We start from the raw sequence: 20000 nt of genomic DNA on the forward strand, positions 1-20000 counted from the left end.
TGCCTTGTATCAGCGGTTCAGGCTGGTGGTGTAATGGTGTGGGGGAGATTTTCTTGGCACACTTTGGGTCCATTAGTACCAATTGAGCATGGTGTCAACGCCACAGCCTACCTGAGTATTGTTCTGACCATGTCCATCCTTTTATGAGCACAGTGTCTCCATCTTCTGATGGCTACTTCCAGCAGGATAACGCACCATGTCATAAAGCCCCAATCATCTCAGACTGGTTTCTTGAACATGACAATGAGTTCAATGGACTCAAATGGCCTCCACAGTCACCAGAGCTCAATCCAATAGAGCACCTTTGGGATGTGGTGGAACGGGAGATTGGCATCATGGATGTGCAGCCGACAAATCTGCAGCAACTGTGTGATGCTATCATGTTAATATGGAGCAAAATCTCTGAGGAATATTTCCAGTAGCTTGTTGAATCTCTGCCACCAAGGATTAAAGCAGTTCTGAAGGCAAAAAGGGGGTCCAACCTGGTACTAGTAAGGTGTACCTAATAAAGTGGCCGGTGAGTGTATTTTCATTGTACAGTGTAATGTTACCAGATGATCGTAGCGTCCTCCAGCCGCCAGGATATCAGGAACAGTTCGTTTCCGTCTCCTGATGAACGCCACAAACTGGAAAATGACGCCGCAGTGATGCTGAACCTTATAGACCAAACCCAGATTCACCACAACCTGCAAAACACACACAACAAACACTACTATAGGTGTAAGAGTTCTACTTATGTGCAAAACTTGAACACTGCATAAAACATTAGTGAATAAAGCAGAGTTTCCAGCCAATGAGAAACACAAGAGAACACAATCATCACTTCCTGCTGCTCCTGCACAGATATCACTGAGAGAAGTGGAGTTTGCTGCACTGTTGGGATTCTCCACTGTGGTGTTTGTTCTCCTCTAACAAATGAGCTGCGACTTAAGACGTTAGTAATGGTAAGTGGTACAGTATAGTACGGGTCACCTTTATCAGGCTTGCGTTTCCACTGCCCAAAGGGTACCAATGGTACCTGGTAGGCGTGGTGTCCGACAGAAAGTTTCAGTCGCATCATTCTCGCTCGAGGAAATGTCACAGTAAAGCTGTACAGGTCGTTCACATATCATACGAGAAGCACTTCTCACAACACAGATGCTTTACACACATAAACACTTGTGTATAAATGTTCATCACTAACTTATAACAGTTATATTATATTATAACTGCAGATCAATGATGTGAAACAGCCTACTGTAACATCTGTAATTATATAAAGTAAATAGACAAATAAATGAACATATATAAACACATACAGCCCCTTACAGTCTCCGATGTGTTACCAATTACAGATAAACTACACACAACAAACATTTCGTCCTTATTTGGGTTCAAAAACAACAGGAAATATAGCCTACAGTCAGTGTAAACCTCTCATCTGTGTCTGTAATCTTCAGCAGCACATGTAGCCTCTGTTGGAGAGTAATTCCGTCATTCTGAGTTCATAATAGTCCAGATGCTGATGATAATAGTTCAACATGGCAGTTTGTTCATCTTTTATGTTGCTGAAAGAATCATTTGCTCCTTTGTTTTGTCTTGCGTCTCTCTTGTGTTTGTCTGTTTCTAAAAAGATGTCAAAAGCACTTCAATAATCAGGCGCATGTTATTACCATCAGCTCCAGAAGTTCGTCGTTTCAAGTGTAGACGCGTGGCAAGCGATCGCAAGAAAGTGAAACTGCTCGCACTTTAGACGGCCTAGTAAACAGCGACGGGGCATTGGGTACATTCTGCTCTTCTTCTTGGCTTTGTGGCTGTTCATCAAGACGTCGACAAGGTTTGTTTGAGCTCGGGTCGACCATGCCTCATTATTATATATATAAATTATTACGGTGTAATGTCTCGGCTGTGTATTTAAAACATGGCGCTTCTTTTGTTTTCATTCTCCTGGCTTGTGCATGCGCTAGTGACATTTCTCTGTAAATTATTAGCGTTCAGGTACCCTTTCGAAGGGGTACCCAAAAAGTGGTACGGCACGGTTCACTTTGTGATACCTTTTGACAGTGGAAACCGCCATAAAAGCGTATCAAACTGTACCGTACCACTCAGTGGAAACGGGCCATAAGACTATTATAAATTAAATTTCAGACTTATACAGAGCTATTTCTAATATATAATTTAGTTATGTCTTATATCGTAAATAATAATGTCAAATGTTTTAGTTTTAAAAGATGTTTTAAAAACTATTAAAAGAAAAACAGTCCGTCCAGCTCAGTGTCCTCAACATATATGGCTATAAATGCATTCAGACTTTTAAAGTAAAGTTTTTGTTAGGAAGATAATTAAACCACATTGGTAAATAGAGTTATTAAATAAATCTTTCATTATTTTTTGTTTCAGATGGATTGCTGGTTGTACCGATTGGCTAGCTTTACATGGACATAGGACAACTAGGACCTGTTTAAAATGATTTAAGACCTACAACACAATACTTCAGTGAATTTCAGACCCAGCGAGCACCATGATTAAGCATTTTTATGTGATTATTCCATAAAAACAAGTGGATGGAAACGTAGCTGGTGATGCTCAGCACATATCAGGCTTAATCCATCACCTGCAGCTTCAGGGTCAGTTTCTTCAGCAGGCTGAGCAGCTCCTCCAGATCCTTCAGGCCCTGTTTGGCCATCTGAGCAACAGCCGAGCTCTTCTGTTTGATCAGAGAGTTGATGAGCGGCAGCAGCTCCTGCAGACCACCCTTCTGCTCGATGAACTTATACAGCGTCTGCATCTGAACACACACACACACACACACACACACACACACACACTGACATCAGCTACACCAGAGCAACAATATTCATAAAAACAAAAGCAGCTCACAGTACTATAAATACAAGTTACAGAACTTTGTGGTTCCCCAGCTTATATTGAGGGCAAAAACAATACATACAAGATATAGTTTGCTTTATGGCACCTAAATGCGTTCTTTGGTTATTAAAAGTGTTTTCTATCACTGATTGTTTAGCCTGCATTAATGCATTCAGTGTAAGCTGCACTATTAATCATTAAAAGAGATCGGGATCTCAACTCAAACAGACAGACACTCCCACAAGTCACTTTAGCTGGTCAAAAATAATATAATATAATATAATATAATATAATATAATATAATATAATATAATATAATATAATATAATATAATATAATATAATATAAAATAATATAATATAATATAATATAATATAATATAATATAATATAATATAATATAATATAATATAATATAATATAATATAATATAATATAATATAATATAATATAATAATATAAAATAATAATTCTTAAAAGCAGGGTTCGTCAATAAGGATGTTCCAATATGCATGCAAAGGCGATCTTAGAATTGAGAAGCAACACGACTGACATTAATAATTGCTTTCTATTGCTCGCGCGAATGCAGGTGAATACCAAATGAGAGGATGATCGCTCGCGCTAACAACTGAGGTGATACGCGCTCCCGTTTCCTTTCCAGAAGCAACTGTGTCTGGAAACACAACTAATGCGATCGGTTCTCATTCAAATAGACTAGACAAAAAAGTTATGAACGTGCACCCACAGTCCTGCTGCTTTCAAGAGCTCCAGAGTTGACTTATTGTAAGCAGCGCCAGTTGCTTTCGCTTTGACCATTCTTTAAACAGATTATTTGTGTGTCAAACATTACCCCTGTGTGTGTGATCATCCTTTCATTATCAACATGGCATGTTTTTACCTGCTTTCTGTTGCGTTAATATGGTTTAATTATCATTTTTTACACAATAACATTGCTTGAATGGGAGATTCACTCCCCATTAACTGGTCATCTGGGACATTTAGACAGGACAGATTACTGTGCATATGTTTTGTTAAATAAAAAGTGTAGTATACAGCTATATTTAGCTTGTTTTGACACATTTAAAATGTGTGGCTAAGAAATAATTAATTGTTTATGTTATGTGTTGTGTTATGTTATTTTTATGTTAAGTCTATGTAACACTTAGACTTTACACACCTGAAACTTGTCTATAGCACTTGTTCACTGCAGCTCTTATAGTTGTGTAAATTGTTTCTTTGTCCTCATTTGTAAGTCGCTTTGGATAAAAGCGTCTGCTAAATGACTACATGTAAATGTATGGTGTGATCAGAGATAAATCTGGTAAATCCTTTATTTTGAGCTCTGAAAATGATGTGAAATAAAAACTAATTGTAATACTATGAAACCCTGACCCATCTGCTCATGATTATTGAGCAAGCTCATACACGACACACACAAAGTCAAATGACTGAGGAGGCATGTGGAGATCTAAAATCTAAATCAAGTCATTTTAGCACGTCAAAGTCATGTTTATGTGTATAAAATATATTTTCCCAACAATAAAATTGTGGCTAGTGGAAATGGCGAGTGGCTAGTAATGTTGGAAAACTACTAGCCACAGTGGCTGGTGACTCAAAAAAGTAATTGTCAAGCCCTATATGTATATTTATATATATATATATATATATATATATATATATATATATATATATATATATATATATATATATATATATATATATATATATATATATATATATATATATATGTATATATATATATATATATATATATATATATATATATATATGTATATATATATATATATATATATGTGTATATATATATATATATATATACATATATATACATATATATATATACATATATATATATATATATACATACATATATATATATACATACATATATATATATACATATATATATATATATACAAACATATATATATATATATATATACATACATATATATATATACACATATATATTCTTTTCATAATTGTAATAACAACAAATCACTTAGACTATGTATAAATCAAACAAAACAATGAGTATATAAACTTTGCTGATACTTTATATACTTTACTGATATACAATCACATGTTCAATGTAAATAAATGCTGAGAAATCTTTTTTTCAACATTGATGCCTCTTGCACATCCTTTTATTATCTTTTGGGGGAGACGCCCGTGTCATTTCCGAACCCCAGAAAAGTTGCTGGTTAAATTGACTGTATATGAAATACTCACTAATGATCAAGATAATTGTAGGACCCAGAGGAGTCTGTGTTATTAGTTTAATTAATTGATTTCTAAGAATAAAATACATTGAAATGTCCTGATTGACCAATCAGAATCAAGTATTACAAAGAGCTGTGTAATAAAATGCATTAAATAGGATCTATTCTGCCCCTTTTTACAAGCTGTAACATGTGTCTCTGCTGTCTCTAGAGTGTGTAGTGAAGTTTCAGCTCCAAATAATGCTTTTTGATCCTAATTGTGGTGTTTTGGTGACTGTCGCTTTAAATGCAAATTAGATTGTGCTCTTTTCAGAAGAGGGCGGAGCTACAGATGCCTGTGCGCCACCATAGTGACAGATGTAAAACAGCAGTGTGTGTGTTGTCAGTGCTAGTCAGGTGTGCATGTGTGCTTCAGTGTGTGTGTGTGTGTGCTTCAGTGTGTGTGTGTGTGTGTGTGCTTCTGTCAGTCTATGTCTCTCCTGACGCTGCTTCATCTAAAACTCCACATCTATAATCCTCTTAGTCTATGCTGACATTATCTTCAGCAGCTCAAACACTCTAATGGCTAATGGACAGACGGCTGCTTCTCACTCAGGGCTGCTGTTTATGCTAATGAGATGGAGAGATGGGCACTAGTGGGCGGGGCTTTCCCCCTCTGATGACACGTACAAAGAGAGAATGTCAATCAAAGTGTTTCTGCATCAAGTCTGATTAGAACAAACACAATTCATTCATGTTGAGCATTAGATGCTGCTGGAGAGATTCACACACTGCTGACACACACACACACACACACACTAGGGTTAAACCTTGCATAAAAGTGATTATTGCATAATAGTTGCACTTTAAAACACATGTCTGCGAGTGAGTGACTTACGCTGTTGTTGGACAGGGACAGGTTACAGAACTTGGCTTCCACTTCCCGCTTGGTCAGTTTCTCACTCTGTGTGTGTGTGTGTGTGTGTGTGGAGGTGAAGAAGAGACACAAATACACTCCAGTTACAGAAGAGCCTGCGTTACTGACAGTACAAACACACTGAAACAGACACACACACACTACTGACACTCACCTAGACACAAACACACAGACAGAAAGACATATACACACAAAAACAGACATACACACATATACAGACAGAAACACACACCAATTCTCAAGCAACAAGATTACGCAATAAATGAAGCATATGTAAAGAATCATCATAGAAGTCTTTTCATTTTATCCCTGCACGTGTGTGTGTGTGTGTGTGTGTGTGTGTGTGTGTGTATGTTTGAAAGTTTGTGTGCATGTGTGTGAGAGAGACAGAAACAGAGAGAGTGAGTGTAATTGTGTCGGTCTGTGTTTATGTGTGTCTTTCTCTTTGTGTGTGTATGTCTCTCTCTCTCTCTCTCTCTCTCTCTGTGTGTGTGTGTATGTGTGTGTGTGTGTGTGTTTCTCACCATGGCGTCACACAGTATATTGGAAGCGTGTGTGAGTTTGTCCTCTGGGACTCCGCTGTGCAGCAGGATGGCCTTCAGCAGACTGGTGTGGTTCAGGTGAATGGTGTAGTTTCTGTCCTGCAAACACAAACACGCACACACACACACACACACACACGCACACACACACACACACACACACACACACACACACACACTCAGACACAGCAGATACTCTAGATACACTGCATTGTTTTATAGGTTAAGCCTCGATTCTCCAGGGGTGTGTGTGTGTGTGTGTGTGCGTGTGTGTGTGTGAGATTCTCCAGGGGTGTGTGTGTGTGTGTGTGTGTGTGTGTGTGTGTGTGTGTGTGTGATTCTCCAGGGGTGTGTGCGTGTGTGTGTGTGTGTGCGTGTGTGTACGTGTGTGTGTGTGTGTGAGATTCTCCAGGGGTGTGTGTGTGTGTGTGTGTGCGTGTGTGTGTGTGAGATTCTCCAGGGGTGTGTGTGTGTGTGTGTGTGTGTGTGTGTGTGTGCGTGATTCTCCAGGGGTGTGTGCGTGTGTGTGTGTGTGTGTGTGTGTGTGCGTGTGTGTACGTGTGTGTGTGTGTGAGATTCTCCAGGGGTGTGTGTGTGTGTGTGTGTGTGTGTGTGTGTGTGTGTGCGTGATTCTCCAGGGGTGTGTGTGTGTGTGTGTGTACCTGCAGCGCGCTGAACTCCTGGATGACCTCACTGATGGTGTAAATGGCCTCGGCGTCCGGCATCAGAGAGCTGCTGACGGGGATGATGATGTCGAACGCACACTCCAGCAGCTCACGAGGGTGAACACGGTCCAGCTTACGAGGCCGGTACACACGCTCGATGCTGTACCTACACATGCGCACACACGCACAGCACAGTATCAGGAGTGAATTTACCTTCAGTATGAGCTGAATCATTCATGAACACATCATGCAGATCAGTGCATATTAATGCAGATGACAGTGTGAGCTCTTATTTTTAATCACAACAGTATTAACATTATTATAGTATGCAGTCTCACTGAACAGAAGACAATGAAGACATTTAAAACATCATATGAACTCTAAGAGCTCTTTTTTGACGATCCATGCGCACAGTGTAAAGCGCAGGGCACAAACGCATTAAGGGCGTGTCAGAATCCACTTTTACTATTTTAAGGATGGAAAAATCCTCTTTGCACCGTGGTGCATGGTCTAACAGGGTTGAGCTTATTCTCTTAATGAGTTATAGGTGTGTTTTAAGAATAAACCAATCAGAGTCTCATCTCCCTTTAAGAGTCAGTTGTGTCGCACCATAGCGCATTTGCTATTCACATGACGGACTTTGTAAGTGTAAAAACTGAACACTTCACTAGAGAGAAAACAGTTAAACAGAGCATCTACAGCGCCAGAATGAGAGATGAGCCTCCTCATTATTTACTTTCACTTTCACTCTGGTGGATAGGGAAACGTGTTGTACACACAGATATCTATTAGCCTATACATAATTAATTTAGTTTATTAAGCACAAAGATTTGTGTCAAAACTATTTCTAAATTCAGTTCTAATTTCCAGCAGAGGAATAAATGAAGAATAATAATGAAGTGTGTTCAAAACACTGAGTTATATCCTAATACACATGCTGCGCCCCATATGGTCTAAAAGCTGACAGCTGGACAAATCTGAGCTTGTTTTTAATAAAACTAATATAAATATGCAGATAATCAATAATACTGCTGATAATAATAACATTATACAAAAGCTAATTGTTATGAATAAACTGAAAAAGCCCCCCGAGATGAAGAAGGCATGAAGGCAGTGGTGTTTATATTGATGTAGGCTAGAAAATAATAATGTTTGTATTATTTTAATCCTTTAATTCTTTTTCATTTGTAAAGATATTTGTGTATTGCTGTACATCCTGTCTGTATTAAGCAATGTGTAAGCGATGCGCACAACTAAAGTGCTCTGCACTGGACTTTAGACCTGCTTAGATCTGGTCTATTGAATCGTCTATTTAAGTTCCTCAAAATAGCAACGCCCCAGCAATGCGCCTTAACATATCTCCTTTTTTAGATCAGAACGTCTATGGGCGCACATATGCGCAAATGCATTTGCTATTTAAACAGCATGCTGCAAAACATCAAAACGACTCTTACACCGAGCTGAAACTAGCAAACAACATTGCGCCGGGTGTATGATAGGGCCCCAAATGTTTAGAGGGCACCTATTTTCCCCCTTTTTCAAGATTTAAGAGAAGTCTTTTGTGTCTCAAGAATGAAGAGTTGCAACGATGATGAGCAGGCCCACACTGAATCTGTGCATGCAGAATTCCACAGATTTTTATTCATCATTAATTCTGTTTATTTACTCGTGTAAACGTGTGTAAACTTGTATTCATTCAGTTTTCAAATTAATTTCAGTAATATTATTGACTAACATGAAAATATGCATATGATTTATTTACAATACAGTTTGTAAAGTCCTATTTTCTGTCTTTTAGTAGATGTATTCTATGAGTGACTTGCTTTGTTTACCAAATAAAGTGGATCTAATTGGATTTGCATTGTAAACATTGAATAAAAGTTAAAACGGTTTTACTGTTTAGTTCATATTTTAAGGTTTTAGTTATGATACTCCCAAAATATCCAGATTTTTCACAAAATTCTGCACAGAAATAGCAGAAAATGTCCACAGATTCCATCAGGCCCTAACGATGAGTCACACACACGCACACACACACACACATTTAACTTTGTATGGTTTGTGACAGGATATATGTTAATATCCACTGCTGTATGGATATCTGTTATGTTAATGTACAAAATAAACCCGATTTAACTTCCACAAACCAGGATTGAAGCGTCTTTTTATAATTGTACCGACACGCAGCTGTGCTGATGAAGTAAATCGCTGTAATTCATTAACATGCACTGTTTTAAAAAGTTGTGAAACTCATTCTTGATCACATTTAATGATGATTGATGATCACAGAGCGCTGAACAGATCCCGGTTGCTTTGCGCACGTCCTGTCTTGTTGATTTGATTATACGCGTTACTATGGAGACATGTTAATACGCGGCTGTCAATCAATTCGGTGGGTGGGGAAACCACACTCCTACATCACGCCTACATCGGCCTCAAAATGGGAGCGATTTGGATCCTATTTTAACGTCAGGACATTAAAAAAAGGAGACTTGTTGTGTTACTATCAGCCCAATTTGACTGTGGACACACTATACTACACACAGCTCTGTCCAAACAGCGCACAGAAGAGGATTTTCATCATAGCTGCCCTTTAATATCAGACAGTGATGTGCACACAGAGAGAGAGTCGTACCTTTTGAGATGTGAGATGTTGTTTCTGGCCACAAATCTAGCAAACGCCAGCTGATGAGGGGAAGATCAGAGAGAGATGCTTTAAATCATCAGTGATTTACATATTTTTCTTAGTGTTTTACTCTTTAGACTGATTATGTGTGTGTGTGTGTGTGTGTGTGTGTGTGTGTGTGTGTGTGTGTGTGTGTGTGTGTGTGTGTGTGTGTGTCTCACCCTGAGGTCATACGGCAGAGAGACCAGCATGCCACTGTGATCCATGAAACACGCCGTCTCACAGCCTTCATACAGACGCCTGTTCCTGGGTAAGAGCAGCGGCGTCTGCAGACGGACCGCACCTACACACACACACATACACGCACAAACCACACACGTACGCATACACGCGCACACAAACACACACAAGCAAGAACACATGCACCCACATACAAACATGCATGCACACATACAAACATATACATACATGCGCACACACACGTGCACAAACACACACACACACACAGACATGCACATAAACACGCGCACAGACATGCAAACACACACACACACACATACGCAAGTAAGAATACACACAAACGCACACACAAGCACACACACATGCATGAAAACACACAACAGCACACGTGAACAAACACACACACGGACATGCACAAACACACACACACAAGCAAGCAAGAACACATGAACACACAAGTGTGCACACATACACACACATGCAAACACGCGCGCGCACACACATGCAAACACACACGCACATACGCAAGCAAGAATGCACACAAAAGTGCGCACACAATCACATGCATGAAAACACACAACAGCACACGTGAACAAACACACACATGGACATGCACACACACACACACAAGTGTGCACACATACACACATGCATACATATATGCGCACACAAGCACATGCATACACACATGCACAAAACGACACACACACACACACATATGCACACAAACACGCGCACACACATGCAAAAACACACGCACATACGCAAGCAAGAATGCACACAAGTGCACACACAAGCACATGCGCACACACATGCAAAACACACAACAGCACAAGAGAACAAACACACACACGGACATGCACAAACACACACACACACACACACACACACACACACACACACAAGCAAGAACACATGAACACACAAGTGTGCACACATACACACATGTATACACACATGCACAAAACGACACACACACAGACACAGACACAGACACACACACACACACACACACACAAGCACATATGCACACAAACACGTGCACACACATGCAAACACACACGCACATACGCAAGCAAGAATGCACACAAACGTGCACATACAAGCACATGCGCACACACACGCATGAAAATACACAACAGCACACGTGAACAAACACACACGGATATGCACAAACACACACACAAGCAAGCAAGAACACATGAACACACAAGTGTGCACACATACACACATGCATACACACATGCACAAAACGACACACACAGACACAGACACACACACACACAAACACGCGCGCACACACATGCAAACACACACGCATATACGCAAGCAAGAATGCACACAAACGCGCACACACAAACACGCGCGCACACATGCATGAAAACACACAACAGCACACGTGAACAAACACACACACGGACATGCACAAACACACACACACACACAAGCAAGCAAGAACACATGAACACACATGCGCACACAAGCACATGCATACACACACACACACACACACACACACACACACACACACACACACATACATACACACACACACACAAGCAGCCAAGAATGCACACACATACATACAAGCAGATGCACACACACACACACACACACACACACACACACACACACACACACACACACACACACACACACACACACACACACACACACACACACACACACACACAAACAAACAAACAAATAATATTACTAATAATATTGAGCTTAAAATGGCTTTAAAACAATTAAAAACTGCTTTTATTCTAGCTGAAATAAAACAATTAAGACTTTCTCCAGAAGAACAAATATTAGAGGAATAACTGTGAGAAATTCCTGAATCTGAGAAACATCGTTTGGGGAATATTTGTAAAAGAATAATTGAATATTGTACAGGACGGCTGATAACTTTGCCCTTAAGATGCAGTTGAAAAGACTCTGATGATTTCCGCCTTGTGACCCCTGGTTTGGGATTTTACCCAGGTAAATTCGAGTTCACTCTGAGATTTGGGCTTAAAAAGGCGACTGTGAAAATGATCTGATACACAGCATTTGGGAAATATAAGAATAAAGATTTGACAGGAGTGTGAATAATGTTGTATCTGCATGAATCTGATCTGAAACACAAGCTTTGATCGTCTCACCGTGTCGTCTGAAGATCCTGGTGACGGTTTCATACACGTACTGCTGCAGTTTAGCAGAGGCCAGGTGAAAACTGCCCTGCAGAAAAACACAAGCAGATCAGTCAGAAAACATGAGGAGAAATAACTCACACGCACACAGCGCCTCCTGCTGGAGCTCATCTGCACACACAACTACATTATATAGTTTAATCATGACAATTTGCTTTGGTATAATGTTATTATTAGTAGTAGTCAGGGGCGTAGCAACCAGGGGGGACCCTAACCCCCTCACTTTTAGAGACATACCATTTAGAAACGGGTGAATAATAATGATATGAACGTATAATCTCATAGAGCACTTTTAAAATGTCCGCTACGGCCCTGGTAGTAGTAGTATTTATTATTTGCATATTTATATTTGTTTTATTAAAAACAAGTTCAGATTTGTAATATATTAATAATAAAAATGTTATATATTTTAAAAACATTATTATTCATTAAGTAATATTTATATTAATTAAAATATTCTTTTGCACCCCAGTCCCGCTGGCTGCCGGCATTGTTCATTGGTCAGGCATCAGCCAATAAAACAGCTTTAGCCTCGCCCCGCCCCTCGCTGCTCGCGCCTCTGCATTTACAAGTGCACGAATGAGTTCTGCTGTAGAGGTCGCGGAAGATGTGTAGCAAAAGTCAGAGCGCGAGAGATGTGTAGTCGAACTGGCAAATCTGGGAGGTTGTGAGTGCCGACCTGTGGTTGTACAGCAAAGCTGCAATCAAATTTGCCGCACACACGTGTGTCTATCATTTTGTATTTGTGAGAGAGGATTTACAAATACACAACTATTAATCTGTAACTTCGAATTCAAAACACAAGTGTGTTGATATTGTGTGTGTGTGTGTGCATGTTACATATTTGTGCTCTGCTTGTGTTTCCTCTCTCTCTCGCTCTGTTCTCCCATATCTGCTTTCATTATTCACAGGTTCTGTTTAATTATTCCAATAATATCCAGCTGCAGGCCCGCAGAACCACACACGTTCTAGGCACACACAATCTAGCAAACCATATATGGTTACGGCGGATGTTAATGTTATTAACGTCTTCTTGGACATCGTCATCGATATATTTTGATATATGTGGTTATTAATATTGTACACAATAAACAATAGTGTTTACTTTACTTCACAAATATTGTGATCGAGACGGGCGAATGGGGAACGTTGTTTCCGATCGCCATTCAATACAATAGACTGAACATATTTCTATCAGTCATCACGGATGATCAGTCATTATTATCTGACAGAGTCAATATCGCAGATACTCGTTTGCTGGCCTTGCTGAAAGATCTAAATTGGACAGGTTTAATTTATATAATGGATTCATTCATAATGAAGGAAATAATAGCAAGTTAATATAGGCAATAATACATTTTACATGTAATAAATGTATAACACTATATTAATATTTTACTCAAGTGATTTAGTGTGCATTTGCTTAATTTTCTAATAACTTTTTAATTAATGATTTCCCACATTAAATACTGTAGTAATTTATAGTAAGCTAATTGTTTTTAAACCAAAATGTAGCAATAGAAACAAATTAACTATTAATAATTAATCAAAAAATAATAATAATAATAACAATAAGTAAATATATATATATATACTTTATTTTAATTTAATTCGTTGTTTTTGTTCACTTTTGGGAATTATAAATAAAGTCACAATCTTTGGTATTACTTTGGTTGTCTTTTGCACTTCTTCACTGTTTGTATAAATATATTTTAATTACACCTAAATGTCAAACCCCACCATCCCCTAGACTAACATCAGGGGTTTATAACAGTGCAAATCGAGGGATTCAGCTGTTCACATCAGAGCTGTGAGTGAACATTTCAACCTACACATACAAATATTATTATCACAAGTTTAGATTTGCAAGCTCTCGAGTCTTGCTACTGATTTACCTTCATATTAAGACTTATTAAGGCCTAAAATGTTTTTTGAAATGTAAGACTTTTTAAGATCCCTCAGACACCCTGTAGTAGGTGATTAAACATGACAGAAATGTGGATGATGTGTGGAGATGATTGACAGGCTTGTAACTGTCACCGTACCTTGTGTTCTTGCTCTCTTCTCCTACCTTGCATTACAGATGATCTCTTTTTACCTGCTTTTATTGGCAGTCACAGGAGCACCGGTCATTTCTGCTAATTATTTCCACCTGCCTTTTATTCCCTATTCCCCCTATTTATAGCACGTCATTTCCCTTCATGTTTGTCAGTATGTTGTCGCTTGTGTGTCTGTGCGAAGCATTCCGTTACTCGCCTTGTATTTGTGTCCAGGACTGCCAGTGAGCGAGCGTCTCGTTGTTCTGGGTTTTGTCCTTGACGCACCCTCAGCGTTCACCCAACTGGGTTACCTTGGTTTTGTTACTTTTCCTGAGACCCGCTGCTTAAATAAAGACTTTGTTTTTCTGCATTTGAGTTCACCTCTTCATTGATCGTGACAGAAACATACTGACCAACATGGACTTAGCAGAAGACGCTGATATTCACAGAGCGCTCGCCCAACAAGGCGCTTTGCTGGGGCGACAACAGGAGGAAATCGCGGCCTCCCACCAGGCATTTGCGGAGGTGTCCCAACAACTGGCTGCGCTCGCCGAGCGCCTTAATCAGCTGCAGCTTGTTCTCTCGAATCCTCCAGCAGCTCTCCCTAATCCTCCAGCGACCACTTCATGACAGGCCGAACCTCGACTCAACCCACCCGCTGCTTACTCTGGTGAGCCCGACACTTGTCGATCTTTTTTGTCCCAGTGTTCCCTCACCTTCTCGCTCCAGCCATCTTGCTTCCCCACAGAGACAACCAAGGTAACCCAGTTGGGTGAACGCTGAGGGTGCGTCAAGGACAAAACCCAGAACAACGGGACGTTCGCTCACTGGCAGTCCTGGACACAAATACAAGGTGAGTAACGGAATGCTTCGCACAGACACACAAGCGACAACATACTGACAAACATGAATGGAAATGACGTGCTATAAATAGGGGAAAAGGGAATAAAAGGCAGGTGGAAAGAATTAGCAGAAATGACCGGTGCTCCTGTGACTGCAAATAAAAGCAGGTAAAAAGAGATCATCTGTAATGCAAGGTAGGAGAAGAGAGCAAGAACGCAAGGTACGGTGACAGTAACTAAGCAACATAACAGTTTGTTAATGAAGAAGTAGTTTGTCCTAAAGCTTGCACACTCTTCTGAAACTCTCAAAAATATGTACTCTTTCTTCACAATAAAGTCCATTTTTAGGACATAGTATAGACCATATCAATGTGGTGATGTTACTGGTCCATGAACACTTCTTGCTTCCTGTCAAACTATTTCATAACTATAGCAAGAGGCAGCTCAATCATAACTTGACATTAAAACAGCTGTCATAACAATAATAATCAATATGCAGATTTTTTTGGATTCTCAGGATGTATGGAAATTAAAAACGTAAAACAGGAAATACATCAGGACCTTTGTTATTGTTTATACTCCTCAAAACGGTATAGGAGTATGTGAATTGTGGTGCAGCATTAGTGAGTGCTGAGTGCTTCACCTTGTGTATGTCGGTGTCGTAGGTGTAGTCGGTGACAGGCGAGATGTTCTGGGAGAACAGCTGGTTCACCATGGTCCGGTAGGCTTTCCCGTTGACGTTGGCCATGGTGTGCTGGAGCACCTCGTGCAGCTCCGACTCCTCCATCTGCGGCGGCGGGAGCAGATCACTCTTCAGCAGCTCCACCGCCGTCGGACGCAGCGCTGGGTCATGGTTCAGCAGCCAGCCAATCACCTTCCTCTGCGCACACACACACACACACACAGGAATAATGGACAATGTTAGGACGGAGATGAACTACAACACCACTGCTTCATTTTAAATACAGTCAGAATTATTCGCCCTCCTGTGAATTTTTTCTTCTTCTTCAAATATTTCTCAAATGATGTTGAACAGATTCAGGAATTTCTCTCAGTATTTCCTCTAATATTTTTTCTTCTGGAGAAAGTCTTATTTGTTTCATTTCAGCTAGAATAAAAGCAGTTTTTAATAGTTTTAAAGCCATTTTAAGCTCAATATTATTACCCCTTCAGCAATATTAGTTTTGGATTGTCTCCAGAATAAACCACTGTTATACAATGACTTGCCTAATTACCCTAACTTTACCCTAATTACCCTAGTGAAGCATTTAATGTCACTTTAAGCTGAATACTAGTGTCTTGAAGAAGATCTAGTCTAATATTATGTGCTGTCATCATGACACAGCAAAGAACAACAATGTGAGCAAGCTCTTTTCTCTATGAGGGAATGATGCACTAAAAGAATGTCCGGGGAGTGATATGCAAAACAATGTTATTTCAAAGGTAAAACTTGATCATTTTACCTCCTCCATTGGCAGATTATGTTGTTGTTTTAATTACAAACTCACTTAATTTTGGCATATTATTTCTGAATACAAGAAAATTTGCTTTGATTGTCTAGAAAATGCTTCTTGACTTAAGAATCTTTAGATATTTGGACTAGAAACAAGACGAAAAAAAACATTTATGCTGTGTAATTCTGGCACAGTGTACATTTCTGTATTATTAATGTGCTTTGTCCCTCAAATAACCACTAAAACTGTGCTTATACGCATAATGTGCCAAATAAATACTAGGGATGCACCGATCCTGATACTTGGATCGGATATCGGTTCGATATCGCATATTTTTGCTGGATCGGGTATCGGCCAGCAGGTACCGATCCAAATTCGATCGTGCACCTGTGCAATTCTTTGTAATTTATAAGCCAACAAAAACCACGAAGGTATAAGGCACTAGACAGTTGTCATGTAGGCCTAATATATCCCAAATGCTCTGAAACCATTCTATAGTTTAATGTGAACCACAGATGAATATTCACATGCTTCAATTCATGTTCAGTTCAGCGCTTCCCTCCGCCTGTCAATCATTCTCCATTCATTCACTATTCAAACTGCGTGCCGCATTTCTGACAACACGAAAAACTCTCTCCAAGACTTTTTGTTCCTGTTAGTTTAAATAAGCAGTGGAGAAATGCATTTAGTTTTGCATTAAATGGCTTCATTTTGACCTGCAACATGGAGATCATTGCTGTTTCCACATCATGTTGCGCTGTGTCTGTTAGATCAGCAGATCGCCTTCGCAACACTGGAGTAGAGAGGGTTATTACCTGCTCTTCACACACAGAGTAGGCCTATCTGAAACTTTAAATGAGAAAAGGCTCAATAATACTCTGGACAGATCCTCAACACACTGATTTCTTCCCTTTGTGCTGCTCTTTTGGAAGTGTCCGCAGGAACTGGAGAGCTGCTCGCTGTGTCTCAGTGATGCATCAAGTGCTTTATTCACGCAAACGGCTGCACAGACGCGACATGTGCTGCTCAGTAAAATTATTCTCACAATAAGTTTGTTCTCTCATCCTTCCGACTGAGTTAATCTTCCGATGTAAATACTTTAAGTGCTGCTAATAGTGATGAGCCTGGCTCATTGTGGTCAAAGTAGTTGATTAAATTAATAAAAATGAAACAGACGAGCGCAGTATGGATTGTCATTAACAGAAAATAAATTAAGCCTAATAGAGGCTACTCTGAAACTGTGAATATTTCACTGTCATTTTATTTATATTAACATATTTAGCAGACCTGTTTGTCAGTTGCACTGAAGCATAAGCGGACCTTGTTTTGAACTTCACCTCAAATCTTCTTGTTTATTTTGTAGATAACTGACCAACAAAATACATTAAAATAACCAACAAATTACACCAAACGACATTCGTTTCAAAAAGATTAATTTTCAGACAAATAATTATTGTTCAGACATGCTTTCAGTTTCTTCGTATCACTCGCGGCGGGTTTAGGTGACAATGTTTATTAGGTAAAACTGGCCTCAGACGGTTTAGTAATCTGCGTCAAACCCAGGCCTGGATTGGCTAATCGGGAGGACCAGAACAACTCCCCGTGGGTCGTTCCTTTTTTTGGCCGCGAGGACCGGTGTCCCTAGCTGCTTGCACTCTCAGCAGTCACACTTCTGTCATTTATTTATTTCTTTTACCACAGCCTCACTCTTTTTCTTCATTATTTTACCGCAGCTCCGCTCCTTTTATTTATTTTCTCGCAGCCCCGAGAGCAAACATAACGTTATTGATTGTCGCCAGGGGCGTAGCAGACATTTTAAAAGTGGGGGGGGACGACTGTATGAGATCATATGTTCATATAATTATTAATCACCTGTTTCTAAATGGTCTGTCTCTAAAAGTGAGGGGGACGGATCTCCCCGTCCCCCCTTGTTGCTACGCCCCTGGTTGTCGCGGATGAAACTGGGCGGTTGAGGAGGGGGATTGGTAAAATGAGGTATGTTCGGCACAAATTAAGCCCTAAATTAATGGATATTACACCTGCTCATTGAAAATCAGATGATTCACTACATTAATAAATCTGACATCACTTGATCAATAATCTAAAAAGGGGAGAAATAGATAAACCCATCAATAGAAAGTGTGGTCAAAAGGATGTAAGAATGTAATTTCTTTCTCCACATGCACTAACATAACAGTGCCATTGTGGTCCAGTGGTCAGCACGTTGCATTATGACGCCGCAGACCAGGGTTCGAATCTTACATGAGTAGTTTTTTTTTTTTGTTAAGACATGTAATACTGTTTGGGTTACTGATGTAGGTGAACATATTTTATTTTTTGTGTGACCACCATTACAAAGGACTGGATATCTATAAAGAAGTTTGCACAGAATATATATTCAGATATTGCAGGAAAGGACATTGTGATGCTTTAAAGAATAGTGTTGGAGATTTAGCTCCCCTTTAATGTTCTCATATTTATGAAAAACATGTGTAGTTCTGAAGCAGCTGTGTCCTTGAGAAAGATGTGATCGTGTCATTAGAAAATGAATTGGAAATGACCTTATTTTAATATAGTTAGTCGTGAGGTGGGCCGGTCTAAGGCTTAAAACTCCAGGGCTGAAAAGGAGTCCCACTCCATCCCTGGTCAAACCTGCAGGAAAATATTAGGCTTTGCTAAAAGGCAGGTTATTTAACCAATGATTAGGGTCAATAGTGGAAGCCTATTACAGATTTCAAAAAAGAAATCTTATTATTAAAAAAGGAAACATAAGCTGGAGCACAACAGATCCGATCAATATCATAGCGACTGCTTAAATAATGTAGCCTATAGTTTGTAGCAAGCATCATGTTTTTTGTTATATTGTGTTGTCTGTCATATACAGTAGGCCTGCAGGTCTGTTATTTTTTACTAAAGAAGATACATTATTTAAGTTTAGCACCAGAATTATAGACACTGTATTATGTATTATATAAAAAAAAAAAACAGCACAGTATCAGGATCGCATCTGTATCGGCCGATACTCAGAGTTTTGGTATCGGATCCAGAAAAATGGTATCAGTGCATCCGTTATAAATACACTACTATAAGGTTGAAAAGTTATTGTAGATAAACTGACAAATAAAAGATTACGAAAGCCCTGTGCGTCACCTGCGTTCCACTCTCATACTTGCAGAAATCTTCAGGGAAATTAATCGACTCCTGCAGGACGAACAGAAAGAGACTTTTCATTTCAGTGCATGGCTAATATTTATCATGTGTGTGTGCTGATAGGATGATGAATGATAAACAGGTGACAAGTGCGATGTGTTTGATGAAACTCACTTTCCTGAGTTGACTGAGCACAAATATCCGCTCTGATGCGGTGCTCATGGGTCTGTAGGACATCTCGA

At 39.5% G+C, this 20000-nt stretch overlaps 1 protein-coding gene across 1 annotated transcript in view; it reads right to left on the minus strand.

Annotated features, from left to right (window-relative positions):
• Positions 1 to 20000, minus strand: part of eif2ak4 (eukaryotic translation initiation factor 2 alpha kinase 4) — a 91749-nt gene that overhangs the window by 29789 nt on the left and 41960 nt on the right. Inside the window, 11 exon segments of the mRNA XM_056476737.1 lie at positions 552 to 686; positions 2594 to 2767; positions 5967 to 6032; positions 6530 to 6646; positions 7210 to 7378; positions 9848 to 9897; positions 10060 to 10181; positions 12226 to 12301; positions 15798 to 16034; positions 19759 to 19809; positions 19933 to 20000. The exon segment at positions 19933 to 20000 is cut by the window's right edge and continues 34 nt beyond it. Coding sequence (XP_056332712.1) covers positions 552 to 686; positions 2594 to 2767; positions 5967 to 6032; positions 6530 to 6646; positions 7210 to 7378; positions 9848 to 9897; positions 10060 to 10181; positions 12226 to 12301; positions 15798 to 16034; positions 19759 to 19809; positions 19933 to 20000 — 1265 coding nt within the window.

This window comes from Danio aesculapii, chromosome 17 (genome assembly GCF_903798145.1).
Source record: "Danio aesculapii chromosome 17, fDanAes4.1, whole genome shotgun sequence".
Taxonomy (NCBI): domain Eukaryota; kingdom Metazoa; phylum Chordata; class Actinopteri; order Cypriniformes; family Danionidae; genus Danio; species Danio aesculapii.